The sequence below is a fragment of the Odocoileus virginianus genome, chromosome 20 (assembly GCF_023699985.2).
Source record: "Odocoileus virginianus isolate 20LAN1187 ecotype Illinois chromosome 20, Ovbor_1.2, whole genome shotgun sequence".
NCBI classification, from domain to species: domain Eukaryota; kingdom Metazoa; phylum Chordata; class Mammalia; order Artiodactyla; family Cervidae; genus Odocoileus; species Odocoileus virginianus.
Window position 1 is genome coordinate 17,231,588 of NC_069693.1, and position 15,374 is coordinate 17,246,961.

The 15,374-nt window shown below is 53.6% G+C and overlaps 1 protein-coding gene across 2 annotated transcripts in view; it reads right to left on the reverse strand.

Moving 5' to 3' along the window:
- CHST8 (carbohydrate sulfotransferase 8) overlaps positions 1–15,374 on the reverse strand; it is a 146,630-nt gene that overhangs the window by 62,545 nt on the left and 68,711 nt on the right. For both annotated transcript variants that reach the window (XM_020899192.2, XM_020899193.2), the window contains exon 2: positions 11,764–11,978. In XM_020899192.2, coding sequence (XP_020754851.2) covers positions 11,764–11,893 — 130 coding nt within the window. In that variant the 5' untranslated portion in view covers positions 11,894–11,978. The remainder of the gene's footprint in view (positions 1–11,763; positions 11,979–15,374) is intronic.

Genomic DNA, 15,374 nt, shown 5'->3' on the forward strand with positions numbered 1-15,374 from the left:
AAACATCAGCAGATACATAACAATGAGCTTCTGACTCAGATGAGATCTGCCTGAGTCCCCAGCTTCCTGCAAAGATTTTGGGAAGGACACCCATAGTGACCCTAAAGCCACATGAAAAATGTCACCATAAACGGAAAGGCAGTTTATGTATACAGCCACCTTGCAGGCAGTTGGGGCTCAGGAGAGAGCCCCCACAGAGCCTGGCCCGAGGTACTCAGGTCTCAGCCCACACACAGAGCATCCCTGATGGGCCCACTGCACCATGGACCCACGGAGGCTTCCAGAACCGTCCTTCAGCACTTCCGTTGTCATAACTACCACCGTGACCTTTTCCGGGTTGAAAAAAACAAAAAACCATAAGAGCCACCCGGTGTCATGGAGAAAGGCGACGATCATAGCAACAGCCCTTGTCCTTGGATCAGGTTCCGGCACAGAACCACCTCTGTGCTGCCCACGTTAGCAACCCAGGGCTTCTGGAAGGTCAGTGGGGCCTGGATAAGCATGTGCGAGCACCTGACCGGACCCTTCTCCATGCTGGCAGCAAAAGTCACTGTGTCCTGACCCCCTCTCCCCACAACCCCTCCCACCGCCCTGAGACTGCAGACCAAGTGGGGCTGAGCAGGGAACAAGCCAGGCACGAGGCCTCCCCTGGAGCCCTCTGCCTCGGGGACTGAGGTCTTGCCCTGCCCTCCTGCTCTTCCCGGCAGAGCTCCCGGGCTGAGCTGGTGGGGGGTGGGGGTGGGGGTTGGCTCTGATGGCAAGTCAGGTGACCCCACTGCCACTGAAGATGCCTGGTTGGTGAATGGGCACAGAGTGGGGGACGTGTGGGGTGCATGCCTCACTGCTGTCTGCCCAGGTGAGCTCACCGCGGCGTCCCAGACCCGGTGTACTTCTGGGGCATCTCACACACAGATCTGGAGCCCCCCTCCTCCTCCCTGGGTCCCTCCTATTCATTCTGGGTGGGGCAGATGGGAAAGGGGTCAAGCCACACCTGAGCCCCGCTCTGGGCCCACGGAATAGTGACTCACACTGCCAGGGAATAGAGCCTGATTCACCTCCCAGGTGGGGGTCTGGGGGCCGCGGAACAATCAGCTGCTGTGGAGACACAACCTGAAACCCGGGCTTCCGGGGGAGGCTTGAGCCTCGGAACCTCCAGTCCAGCTCAGGTCGCTCAGCCCTGTTCAGCTCCACCTGGACTGGGACACAAAGGGAGACCCAGTTTCCCAGCTGCACTGTAATTTCAGAAGGGGTCTTTGTGTGGGCTGTATTAACCAAGAAGCCAGAGAAGCCCTGGGCTTTGGGCAGGGAGTCAGGCTGCCAAAGAAATCTGCTGCGTGTCGGCAAGAAATGCCGTTTGAGAAGATGGCAGAAAGACATCAGAAAATGTAACAACTGCTGACCGTGCCATTAACGAGCGGCAATGGGCGAGGAGTGCAAAGTGAGCCTAGGAAGGCCTTTGCAAGCAGACAAAGCTGTGCTTGAATCTGGGTTCTGCCACTCTAGCTGTGGGACTTTGGGCAACTGACCTTACCTCTCTGAATCTAAGTTCAGGAAAATGATGCCTGCATCTCACTGGGTGAAGAGAGATAAAGCAAAGGCACCTGAGACAGTGCCTGGCGCCAATAAATGATAACTATTACTAGGTTTCAGGCACACTGAAGCTTAATTACATTGTCTCATTTAAAAAATTATCATCGTACATGAATGTAGAGCTCTGTGGTTTTCAAAGCCATCTTTGTCCATTACTTCATTAGAGCCTCACAGTGATCCTGTATTCTATTTTCAGCATTTTACTTTAGTTCCTTTAAAACATAAGTCTTCCTCTTATTGGATACGATTGTCCCAATTTTCTGTTCGGCTCTCCTTCTTAATTTCCCCACCCCGAGGAACCTTTAGCATAACAATGCTGGGACCATTTTCTATTAATATCAATTTTCAGATTATAGTGATAAGATGTCTGTTTCCTAATTTAATTAGGTGATTCCTGTATTTAGTTCCTACACACTCATTATTTTTCATTTAGCGTATTCTAAGTGCGCCAAAGAAAAAGTGAGGCTCTGGCTGGTAGACCTCCAGGGTGTCTTCTGCAGTGGGGAGGGAGGAACCCAGGAAACGGGGCCACATCAGAGGGGCAGATGCCAGGGGGCTGGGGGCTGGGGCAGTGTCTCAGGAGAGGGGATGTGCCAGGGCAGAGAAAGTCCTACTGCAGAGGGTGTCACGGTGGGCACCCCTGAGGGAGGGCTAGGGTCTTTCACAAAGCTCCCCCCAAAAACAGACTTCAAAGAGGTCTCCAAAACCGGCACCCCCAGGGCCCACCAGCTCCTCTGGGCTCCTGTGCCAACACTTGAAGGCCGTGTGATCTTCTTTTAAAAAAAAATTATTTATTCGGCTGTGTTGGGTCTTTAAGCATGAGGGATCTTGGTTGCATCATGCAAGATCTTTTGTTACAGTGGACTCTATAGTTGCCTCCTCCGTGCTCTAGAGCACTCGGGCTCAGTGGCTGTGGCTCGGCCTCAGTGGCTCCATGGCACGTGAGATCAGTTCCCTGACCTGGGACTGAACCATGTCCCCTGCACTGCAAGGCAGAGTCTTAACCACCGGACCACCAGCGGAGTCCCTTGAGGGCTATGTGTTTGGACACGTCCCCCTCCCTTCTCTGGCTCTCACTGTCTGATTGCTATGGAGGTCCCATGTCTGCCCCTCCATCAGTACTATTCTCTGCACAACTCCAGGGGGCGCCCTTCACACCATAGTTTAAATCAACTCTACCCTGGAATCAGCAGAGTACTGTGTGAGTGGCGCCCCCAAAGTGTGCAGGCCCTGCCTCAATGCTCCCACTGCATCAAGGCGGGGCTCAGCCATCATGCCATGGACTCTGGTCACCCTTGGTCCCCAACCCTCCAACTATCCACACTGACCCCACCAGTTTTCTTCCCTCTGCCAGCACAGTGATAGCTGGGCTGACCTTGCTCATCACCTGACCTGTGGCACCAGAAGGAACTCTCACTAAAGCCACTCGAGTTGAGGAAAGGGGGACAGGAAGCCCCAGGAAGGAGCTTGGAAGGAGTACTCCTACAAGCATACTGGCCCACAGTCCTGACTTTGAGAACCCAGTGCATTCTGTGTCACGGGGCAGGCCCTCCAGAGAACTGAAAACTCAGTTACCCAGCATTAATTTTTCTTTTGGTTTTGCGTGTGTGCGTGCTAAGTCACTTCAATTGCGTCTGACTTGTGCAACCTTATGGACACTAGCCTGCCAGGCTCCTCTGCCCATGGGATTCTCCAGGCAAGATTTCATTTCCTCCTGCAGGAGGTCTTCCCAACCCAGGGATTGAACCCATGACTCTGACATCTCCTGCATTGGCAGGCAGGTTCTTTACCACTAGTGCCACCTGCGAAGCCCTTCTTTTTGGTTTTACCTAGAAATAATTTCTCTTCGCGGTGGTCACAGAAAGGCGAGGCAAGGTAAGGCGGGTGAGGCAGCCTTTGTGAATCCCGGGCAGCATTTGGTGAAGAGTTTGAACACACATGCTTGCAGGTGCGTTGTTTAGAAACACTGGGTTCTGAGAGTCCCAGCCGTGCTGATTTTGCAATGATATATTGCCAGCTACTTAACAGGATGGATCACTGCAATTACATGTCACTTCTGATATTCACAGTCACAACAAGGAGGTGTCAGCTTTGCAAGGGTTGTAGGAAATATATATGATGTTCCGCAATGCCGTTAGGAAAGGGTTTTAGGAGACAGACTCAAGAGGATTCCAATAAAACCCACCTGCCTGGGCAAACCAGACGGCGCCATGGAAACTGGAGGGGCTGGTTCCCCTGGCCGGGGAGAGAGTGTGGGCATAGGCACCCAGGCTCCAGAGGCTGCCCATCCTCCAGCAGTGGAGAGGGGGCAGGACGGCCACACACTTCTGGTTGTTCCATCACCCTCACATGGGTGAGCTGTTGAGAGCGACTCAGCAGTTACTCCTATGGCCTTTGGCCTGGTGGCGTCTCAGGGTTCAAAGGGTCACACCTGATCAAAGGCAGTCGCTGTAGGAACAGGACAAACCCTCTGAGATTGTTCTGTAGCCTTCAGAGTTGCAGTAACCATGGAACCAACAGTGAGAGCCACACTTTCCCTGGCCAACAGAGTCCTGCTCCAGGAAACCAAAGGGGAAGTTGTGTCAATTTCTGAGCCAATTCTGGCTCTGTCAGTTTCTATGAGATATAGGGCACCATACTTAGCATCTGTCAATCCTAAAGGAAATCAACCCTGAATACTCATTGGGAGGACTGATGCTGAAGCTGAAGCTCCAATACTTTGGCCACCTGATGTGAAGAGCTGACTCCTTGGAAAAGATCCTGATGCTGGGAAAGACTGGCGGTAGGAGGAGAAGGGGGCGATAGAGGATAAGGTGGTTGGATGGCATCACTGACTCAATGGACATGAATTTGAGCAAGCTCAGGGAGATAGGGAAGGAGAGAGAAGCCTGGTGTGCTGAAATTCATGGGGTTGCAAAAAGTTGGACATGAGTGAGCGACTGAACAACAACACTTAACGTGAACTGTGGAGAGACACCCCGGGCGCTGAGTCTTGCCCAAGTCCACTTCACTGCTGGTGCTGGAGCTCAGCGTCTTGTCACCTCTTGTGCCCTGGAGAAGGCAATCAAGCAAGCCACAGCTCCCCTCCTCCAGGAAGCCCTCCTGACTCCTCCGGTCAGGACTCTGCCCTCGGGTGTGTGACAGTGAAGGAGTGAGTGTGTGACCTGTGTGAAAGGAGACGCAGTGGAGGAGTGGGGCAGGGTGGGAGCGTCTCTCGCCTGTTCCTATGAGTCTGCAACCCTGGGTGGAGGAGACACAGGGCAACTCCACACACCCTGCCTAGCATCTCAGAGGCCATCTGCCCAAAACAGAACACGTGGTCTCTACTCCCTTCCCCCAACCACTCCCTGTCTGGAGTGTCTCCCTTGATGGGTGGCACCCCAACTCCCCTCTATCAATGCCAGAAACCCTGAGCCAGGGTCACCTTGAAACCCTGACACTGCCCTCCTCAGCCTCCCATCCACGTGGTTGCCAACTCTGCCCCGACCCTATGATGCCCCTGGACCACCCTCTCCTGTCCCTGCCTGCCTGCCCCAGGCCTCACCCTCTCTTCTGTCCCCACTCCACCCCTCCCAGCCACTCTCCATGTGCCTGAGGTCTCTTCCTCTGCTCCTGTCCACAGCTTCAGGACATGCAGTCACCGGAGTGGGCTCTGACGGCTGCTGCACCCTCAGACTCCCCAGGGCTCCCCGACTGAGCCTGCAGCAAAGGCTTGCGCCCCTGTAACAGTCCAAGGGCTCACGGGAACCGGGGCCTGCCTGAGTCTTCAGCTGTGAGTCTGGGTCTTTAGGTCTCACGCCAGCCTGTGATGGAGCTCTTCCCATGCATATTTCTCATGTGTCCTTGATCCACACTCTGCTCTGGGCCCAGACAGGTTGGACTGAGTGAGCATCACTGGTCTTGAGAAGGCAAAGAGGTGCTGCGGGCAACGGTTGGCTCCCTACGGATGAATCCTGGCAGGGCTCATAACCTCTCTTACCTTAGGAGTCTTGTCTGTCAAATGGTGTAATGGTATTTTACTCAAGGGGTTCCAAAGGTATTAAATGGGCACTAAATACATGTCAAGTGTGTGTCTTGGTGCTGGACACACAGTGGGCAACTGGGAGCATTAGCCCCCATCAATGTTGTCTGTGTCCACTCTGTAAGTCTTGGGACCTCCTTTATTGTTAAGAATTACATGCATTAAAAGCTGAAGCTCCAATCCTTTGGCCATCTGATACAAAGAGCCGACTCACTGGAAAAGACTCTGATACTGGGAAAGACTGAAGGCAAAAGGAGAAGCAGGCAGCAGAGGATGAGATGGTTGGATGGCTGGATCACTGACTCAATGGACGTGAATTTGAGCCAACTCCAAAAGATAGTGAAGGATAGGGAAACCTGGTGTGCTGCAGTCCATGGGGTGGCAGAGAGTCATACAGGACTCAGTGACTGAACACACACACAAACATGTGAAGGGGGACTTCTCTGGTGCTCCAGTGGTTAAGACGCCACACTCCCAGGGGGCATGGGTTCGATCCCTGACCAGGTCAGGGAACTAAGAGCCTGCATGCTGGGTGGCACAGCCAAAGAGGAAAAATAAAACCACATAAAGGGCTTTGCACAAGACCTGGCATGTGGTAAACTTTTGTTATCTATTATTATCCCTGGATGCCCTGGAAGTAATACCCTGGGGCTGGTTATGGACTGAGTCATCAGAGACTGTCTGCACTCAGGGCCCCCTGGGCCATCCCTGTGGCTGCCTTTCTCCCTGAGCATCCCAGCACTGCCCTCAGTCCCTGGCATCCCCATCCACAGTTCCACGGCTTTGGGAAAGCAAACAGCCACTTCGCTAAAACGTGGGGGTGGCCTGCTTTAATAAAAATCCACTCTACAAAAACCAAGCATTAAAAAAAATAATAATCCACTCTACAAAAACCAAGCATTAAAAAAAAAAACTATCTCTAGTGTGCTAGCAATAGAATCTGTATCATAAGGTCACATTTTTGAAAACATATCAACAAATAAGCCAATCCATGCACTGTTCACTTTGGCTTCACGGGTCACTAACAATGTCTCACCTCACCCCATTAAAACAAAATCCATCCCACTTAAAAGAATGAAGAAGAAATGGTACAATTAGAACATCACAGGGGAGGGAGTTGGGGGAGAGATGAAGCCGGAGGCTGGGGTTAGCAGATGTAAGCTTTTACATGCAGAATGGATAAACAATGAGGTCCTACTGCACAGTACAAAGAACTATATTCAGGATCCTATGACAAACCGTAATGGAAAAGAAGATGCAACAAAAGAAGGTATATGTGTATATAGCTGAATCATTTTGCTGTAAAGCAAGAATTACTACAACATGGCAAATCAACTATACTTCAATTTAAACAATAAATTAAAAAGAGAATATTGACGTGTGCAGCCTCGATTGGATGGTCTAGGCCAGGGGGGCTCCAACCTCCGGGCCACTGACCAGTTTCAGTCTGTGGCCTGTTAGGAACCAGACTGTACAGCGGGAGGTGAGCGGCGGGAGACGGAGCAAACCTGCATCTGTATTTACAGCTGCTTCTCATCGCTGACATTACTGCCTGAGCTCCGCCTCCTGTCAGATCAGCGGGGCCCGAAGCATCGTGAAACCATCCCCCTGCCGCGGTCTGTGGAAACATTGTCTTCCGTGAAACTGGTCACTGATGTCACTGCGTAGGCAGAGCGCGTGCATGCTGAGTCACTCAGTCGTGTCTGACTCTCCGCCATTCCATGGACTGTGGCCCGCCAGGCTCCTCTGTCCATGGAGTTTTCCAGGAAAGAATACTGGAGAGGGGTGCCATTTCCTACTCCGGGAGATCTTCCAGATCCAGGAATCGAACCCACGTCTCTTGAGTCTCTGGCATTAGCAGGCGAATCCTTTACCACTGAGCCACTTAGGAAGCCACAGGGTCAGTGGCTAACCAATAGCTCAAAGCTGGGCAGATGTATTCCTCCCCACAGAAGAACACAGGGCCACATATGAATTCTTGCCAAAAAAGGGAAAACAAACCTACCTCTGATCAACTGCTAAATTTACTTAATTTACAGGGAGTACAAGGGGCGGAAGGCTGTGTTGCACTATACCAAACAGGCGCAATCAGCAAAAACCCCAACTGTGGGAGACTTACAGGACCTGTGACCCAGTTTCCTCCATAAATAGCAAGGGGGAAATAAAGGCAAGCAGGACATCTCAGAGACAGAGAGAGGCTTAAACGACTCGCCCACCAGTTGTAACGAGTGAGCCTTATCCAGATCCCGACAAAACAAATTGGAAATAAAGGTATTTATCACATTTGCGGGATGACTAGAAATGTGAACACTGGACATTTGATGAGATTAAACAATTGTTGAGTGTTAAAAAAAAGAGTTCTTATCTTTTAAACTAAGAAATACATTGAAATATATATGGCTTTATGGTTATGCAGGGAAGTGGGGGGGGGATAAATTGGAATTGACATATACACACTGCTATACATAAAACAGATAATTAATAAGGACCTACTGTGTAGCATAGGGAACTCTACTCAATACTCTGTGATGACTTACATGGGAAAAGAATCTAAGATAGAGTGGATGTAGCTATATGTATAACTCATTCACTTTGCTGTCCAGTAGAAACTAACACAACACTGTAAATCAACTATATGCCAATAAAAAATTTTTTTAAGAAGAAATACTTAGGGGACATCCCCGGTGGCACAATGGATAAGAATCCCCCCTGCCAATGGAGGGGACACAGGATCCCTGGTCCAGATGATTCCACATGCCGCGGAGCAACCAAGCCTGAGAGTCAAAACGACTGAAACCCAGGCTGCTCCAACACGTGCTCTGCCACAAGAGAAGTCCCCACACCACACCTGGAAAAAGCCTGCAAACAGCAACAAAGGCCCAGTGCAGCCAAACTAAACCAAGACATTTTTAAAAAAAGAAATATCTATGATTGAACTGATTGGCCCTAGTATATATACTTTGAAAAGAGAGAAGTGTATGGGGCTGTGGATGGGACCCTATTGAGGCTGTTGGGTGCTCAGGACATGGGGTTCACTGCACTATTCTAATCTACTTCTCTACGTGTCCAAAGCTCTCCATAATGCAAAGTTCTGCTCTGTGTTAAAACCTTTATGTAAAGACAGGCCACTCATAACACACACGTGGAGAGTGCCCTCTGCAACTCCAGAGCCAGCATGTTGGGATGTGCTATTCCCAGTTCTGATTGGCTGTCTTCCACTTTGGGAAGGGGCCAGAGTAATCTCCTGGGTCAAGATGTGACTTTCCGGAGGCCTCAGGGCCTGGCAATATTGGAGATACAAAAACAGTAGGATAGGTAGATTCTCTGATACCAAAGAACACCTAATCTTAGAACGAAGGTAGGTTAACTGGCAGTGATTTATGTTCCAAAAGGTTTGACCTAAAATACAGGAAACATTTTGGAAAATATCGCTTGGTTTACAAAAGTTGGCAATCCCATAGGATTGCATCTAATGCACAAAGCAGGTGAGATTTGCTGACTGGTCTCTGAGAAGTTCAGGTGCTTTTAAGAGCTGGTAACTGCATGGGAGAAATCTGAAGGACACACCAGCCCCAACGGACCACAAACAGCTAATGACTGTCTGCCTTTTCAAGCTTGTTTCTGCATCTTCACCTGACCACCCTCCCCCTCCCACCTTGGCCAATGCCACCAACAGCAGGTCCCAGACACTCCATTCCCAGGAAAGTTTCTGCTGCTGGAAAAAACCCCAGAAGAGCCTGTGGGGAATGTCCTCCATAGATGTCCCCACCGCCTTGCCCAATCTGGATGGCAAGGCAGCCTCCCACATCTCCCAGGACTGAAATTCTGACTTGTCCAGGACTCTTGGGGCCAAACCACCCATGCAGCTGGATACATACACTTTGTAAGCACTGGTTTCCAACAGATAAATGTAATCAAGGTTTATGTGCACAGAGAAGACAACAGGATGGGATTGTTTCACTTGAAAGATCAGAAGAAAATTGTAACTAATGTTGTGGAAAATTACTTTGATATTGCTTTCTTGGTACCGAATCACAATTAGGCTGCCGTGAGAAGTACAGGGGGAAGAATAAATGAATAGTAACAAATCAACACAAACAGCCTGTGTCAGGAACACTTTGCTCAGGGAGAGTAACGTAAGCATTACTTAAAGTTTTATGACTGTGTTTGAGGTGATTTACGTAGAACATACAGGTTCTATGTCCAGGTGGTCCGGCTCCATTTACAGCCAGAAGAAGGGAGCTCAAAACCCAAGCGTGCTCCCCACCTGGGTCTGCCAGTCCTCGCCACCCCCGGCTGCAGCAGGAGGCTCGCCTCCGCTTCCTGCCATCCAGTCTGCCAGTCTACCCACCCCAGAAACCCTCACTGTCCGCTGAGTCCCCACTCCACCAGTAATCGAGGTAATCCACACGTGTGTGCACCGCAATAGCTGTGCAAGGCCATGCCAGCTGGCAGGGACAGAAATCCACGACACAAGAGCCAAGGTCTCTGGGTTGTCAGCTGCTGCGGCATGGCAGGGCATGTGTCGCGGTCACCAGGCAGCGACCCCACTCAGGACTATCACACCGGTCCCCAGAAGACACCACGGATGGGCACGCGGCCCCATCCACACCACAGACACACTCGGTTCTTCTCTCCCAGGCTTGTCCCACAGAAAGCAGACACAGAACACAAGGACCCTCTGCCAACGTGTGCCCCATGCGCGCACACACACCAAGACGGTACAGTTATCCCCAAGCCGCGTCCGAGAGGCCTCTGTTGGGAGCTCGCTCCCGCTCATACAACACACAACTGCGGAGAACAACTGTGAGTGCTCTGGGCGGCACAGCCCGTGCATCTGGGCGCCGCTCACACAGTCGCCGGCCACTCTGGGGCCCACGTGAGGCTGCAAAGTCTCCACAGAGGGACCAGCTCAGTCACGGGTCTCTGCTTCCGCAGCTGGGAAGCAGCCAGACTCATCTTCGACAGCCACCTCCGTGGAGGGTCCGGCCCAAGCGTGAGTCAGCACCAGTGACTCACCACCGGCTCCAGGGGGTCTGCCCAGCGCTGGGCTGCCTCTCGCTGACGTTTAGGGATGAGCAAAGCGACTCTCCAGCCTCTCCCGCCAGGGCCTCCAACAGCAGCTGCCAGGCCCAGCTCTGGCCCCCTGCTCCTTCCACCTTTCCACGTGGCACCTACGGGCCCCCAGCCCGAGCTCAGGGTGGATGCAGGCTGCCCTGAGCATGTCAGCCGTGGCGGGCCCTGGGCCCTCCCCACTCGGGGCCAGGGACCCCCTAACACTGTGTCCCACACTCCTGGGCTGTGGGCTGTAGGCAGGGATGGTGCGGGGGATCCCTCTGCCTAACCCTCCAGCCTCCACGTCCCTTTCCTTCTGTCCATGTCCGGGAGCCCAGGGGTGTCCAGCCATCAAGGACCCTCCCCTAACAAGGCCTCTGGGACCTCTGTTATAAACACAGGTGCTTGGCCTGGCAACCTCATGTGATGCCAACGATTCCTGGCCTTGGCCCTCCAGGTCGGCCGTGCTCTCTGGGGCGCAGCCACGTCCCAGTCAGAGGGGCCCTGCCTGAGCGTCCCTCTCCACCTTCTGTCCACCCTGAGGCTCCGGGACCATCCTTCTTGCTCTCCCCTCACTGCCACCCCCACCTTTGAAAGTCCAGTGGACTGGGAGGCAGCAGGTGGGGAGGCCAGCAGGAGGCTCTTCAGCTTTACAAAGCCGGGAGGCACCGAGGCACCCCGACTTCCTCGCCCAGGCTGGAGAGGCTGAATCCGAGAGGTCCCCAGCACTGGGCAGAGAATCAGAGTCCCACTGGGGAGGCCTGTGCTCAGGGAGAAGTCACTTGTCCTCTGATATCCCAGACCATGTGGGAGAGGACCCGAGAGGTGGTGGGACTCTGAAATCTGAGTTTCACCAGAGGCAACGATCAGATGAGAGAGGGGCAGCCTGGCCATCCTTCCCAAGAGGAGTGCACGGGCCAGAGGTCAGAGGTCAGAGGCCAGAACCCTGTGGCTGGTGGCCTGACCGCAGATATAGTGCTCCCACACTGCGGCCGGTGACTGGAACCCCTGCCTTGGCCCTGGGGCAGCACGGAGGCCTGCAGCTCGGGCGGGATAGCCAGGTCAGGCAGGCGGCGGGGCCGAGCGCGAGGGCTCACCTGGCGCCTGGTGGGGGGCGAGCTCCGTGGGGTCCTGCAGGCTGATGAAGAGGAGGAGTCCTGCAGCTCCGAACAGCAGGATGGACGAGAACATGCAAGCCAGTCGCATCGTTCCTGCTCGCGGGGACATCCGGGGCTCGCTCCGGGGTCACCTCTTGGGTGTGGGAGGCGCGTTCTTCCCTCATTGTCCACACTGGGCGTCCATCAGGCCAGGTCTACGGAGCAGTGGGGGAGAAAGACGGCCCATCACTGAGGCCCAGGGTCCTGGCCACTGCTCGTGACCAAGTGGAGTCCCTGGACCCCTCCACCCTTACTCACATGTGTCCCTTTGACCTTCTCAAACCCAAGGAGGTAAAGGCTGGTCACCACCTGTGGCCGAGACACCAGCTTCCTGCCAGGGTCTCCTGTATCTGGACCTTTAGAAAAGCCACGGAGAGTGATACTCCCCAGCTCCCGCCCGGGGTGGGGGGACACCCTGGTGGGGACCCCTATCGCCCACAGCCAGAAGACAGTGGCCACCCCCTGCACTGTTCAGGCAGAAATCCGGGTCCCTGTGGCCCACAACTGGCCCAGCAGAAACAGAAGCTCTTGGGTCTGTCTCTGCCTTGGCTCCCATCTACAGGATGCTGGGGACAAGGGTCTCCATAGAACCAGCAGCTTTGAGAAGGCCCAGGCCCAGAGATGTCAGGGACTGAGTGACTCACCACTGCTCCAGCCAGACCTGTCCCTGCCCCTGACAGACGGAAGGATGAGCTGGGTGGAATCAAAGCCCTGCTGGATAGCTGCACCAACAGGGGCTGAAGTTCCAGCCAGGTCATGGTCATCCCAGCTCTCAAAGCTGTCTGGAGCTGAGATGGCATGGCCAGACCCATATCTGACAGATCCCAGGCTCAGAGGCTGTGTCCCTGCAGAGGGACACCTGCTGCTCCGGCCACTGCAGACCCAGGCCATGCCCAGGTTGCTTGCCCCCATCCTCATTCCCCTTGAAGTAGAAGAAACGCCTGCCAAATATCCCGATGCCAACTAGTGACATCACTTAGATCAGGCTATGGGTCAAGACGGGGGTACCCTGGGACTTCCCTGGTGGTCCAGTGGTTAGGATTTCGATCATCCACAGCAGGAGGCATGGGTTCAGTCCCTGGTCGGGAAAACTAGGGTCCCGTATGCCATGTGGCGTGGCTGAAAGAAAAAGATGACAGCCCCCCAAGGCCATCTGCCTAAAGGAAAGATGTAAGCTCCTGCAGTGGGGGTGGGCTGGGGATGTGGCAGGGTGGTTCGAGCAAGCTATCACTTTTTCCCCTTATCTTCACCTGATCCTACCTACCTGGGTCCAGGGACATCATCCTTTTTCCACCTAAGGAGTCCTTTGGGAACATGCCCCTGCCTGGCACAGGACAGTGCCCGAGGAACACTGAGGCCAGGTGGGCTGTCCCCAGTAACCCCTGAGACACAGCAGGATGCTGATCAGGCCCCAGACCAGATGTGCCACTCAGCACAAGGATGGTCCCTGCTTGGAGTCTCCTTGGCTTGACATTCTGAACAGAGAACCCATCTCTGACCCGGCACCTAGGTTCTGGGGGAGGAAACCCCAGGTTTTGTCCCTCTGTATCCAACCTGAAGGTGGGGCATGAGGCAGGAAGTGATAACCAGAGAAACCCCACCCTCCCTTGCCCAAACACACATGCCCAAGGACTAGACAGTTCTCAGCAAGGCTCTGAGGCTGAGAGTTAAATTGCAGGTTTGGGTTTCTCCCCTCCGCAGTCTCTGTAATTATTTTTTCACTCAGTTAACTTTAATTAACCTGCCCCAGGCCTCCATGCACGGGAACGCGCCTGAATGCCAGGCTCTCTGGGCTGTGCGAGCAGGAGTTTCCCACGACCTCCCAGCTTTCATGTTTCGGAGGCAGTGCTGACCGGGCGCTGTTTGTCTCTGGCATTGGCTCCAGGGTTCCAGCTGACCCTGACCTCCCTGCAACAGCCCCTCCCGCACCAGGCCCCCCCCAACACCCGCTGCAGAGAAAGGTGGCTGCTTCCTGCCAAACAGGGATACCCCGCCTCCAGCTTGCAGTGGGTGAAAATGGGCAACATGTCCCCAAAGGCTCAGACCCCAAAGCCCCTCAGGGCCTGCAGCCTCTTTCTCCATGGTGGCCCCAGATGGGACCATCCTGGGGACCTGGCTCAACATTCTGAAAGACGCAGGTGCAGGAGTGCAGGCCCCAGGCTCCAGGGAAGGACAAAGCCCACAGCACGCCCGATGGCCTGCGGTCTTCCAGGCCCCTCCCTCAGTGACGACAGGCCCTCTGTGCGGGACCCACAGGTTGATCCTATAAGCAAGGCTATGGCTATAAGGACACCCAGTTCATGCCGGCCAAGGTGTTAACATACTGCCTGCAGACGCACCAGCCTTCAGAGTGAGACACGAGGTCAGGAAACCAATCTGATCTAGGGTGAACCCCCAAATTAGGACATTTCTTAAGGTGGGGGAGAAGAAAGACGAGAGAAGGAAGGGAAGAAAGGATTGCAAGTTGATGGCCAGCAGACACAGTGGCCTGGTAAAGCAGCTAATAATGTGTTGCCCAATCTTGACCCAAAGACTATTTGATGAGAAAAAGGGACTCAAAGGCACATGTGATCATTATTGCACTGTTTGTATGGTGGCTGGCACTGCAGAAGTGACTAAAGAAGAGCTGGTCAGTTTCCTCTTCTTTCTAATCTGTCACACAGCCACCATTCAAGCCGGTACAGATTTCCGTCCTCCTCCAGCCACAACCTGTCCTCACTTGTTTCTGAACCAGCCCAAACCAAGCCCACCAACTGGAGCCGGCTTCCAGCAGCCCATGTGCCTGGAGCCAGGCTGAAGACCACATCCCTGACCCCAAATCTGGGGAGAAGAGAACACAGCCCCAGAACCTGCACTTTCATGGTGGCAGGAGCATCAACTGTTCAAGCATCTCAGTTTAGAGACTCTCCCCGTGTGAGCCCCCAAGAGAATATAAACACTCTCTCTACACCCAGAGCCATGCGTGGCTTCCCCTGCCCAGACTTAGCTTCTAAGCCTCAGACCCCAGCATCCACCCCTGCACTGGGCCTTTCTCCCAGGGCTGGCTCTCACTGGAGACCATCTGATTAGCTAACTCCCTGTTTTGTGCAAATAGGAATCAAAGGTTAGCCTGCCTCCTCTCCCGGGGGAATGGTTTGCAGTCTGACTGAGTCTTCAAGGCCCCAGGAGGGAAAGAACAACATCACAGAATCTGTAGGAAACTCCTTCCTTTAAAGGGAGCCAGGTGAGAGATCACCAACAGACCATCAGACACTCCAGACAGAGGGTACATCTGATCCCCTACAGTCCCCATGACAGTCCTAGTCTTCAAAGTCACCTGTTATTTTCAAGGCCACAGGGAGATGCTGTCCAACGGCTGTCTCCCTCTCCTGCAAGTTGAGCTGCTGCCTGGGGAGTCAAGGCTGGGGGTGGGCTGCCCAGGACCCCACAAACACATCCACAAGCCCCCACTCCCAGCGGGACGGGTATAGGCTCAGCACGCCCTGCATCACAGTCTGATAATAAGTGAAGAACCTTCTCCTACTTCCCTTCTAAGACAAGAAGAAAATTCA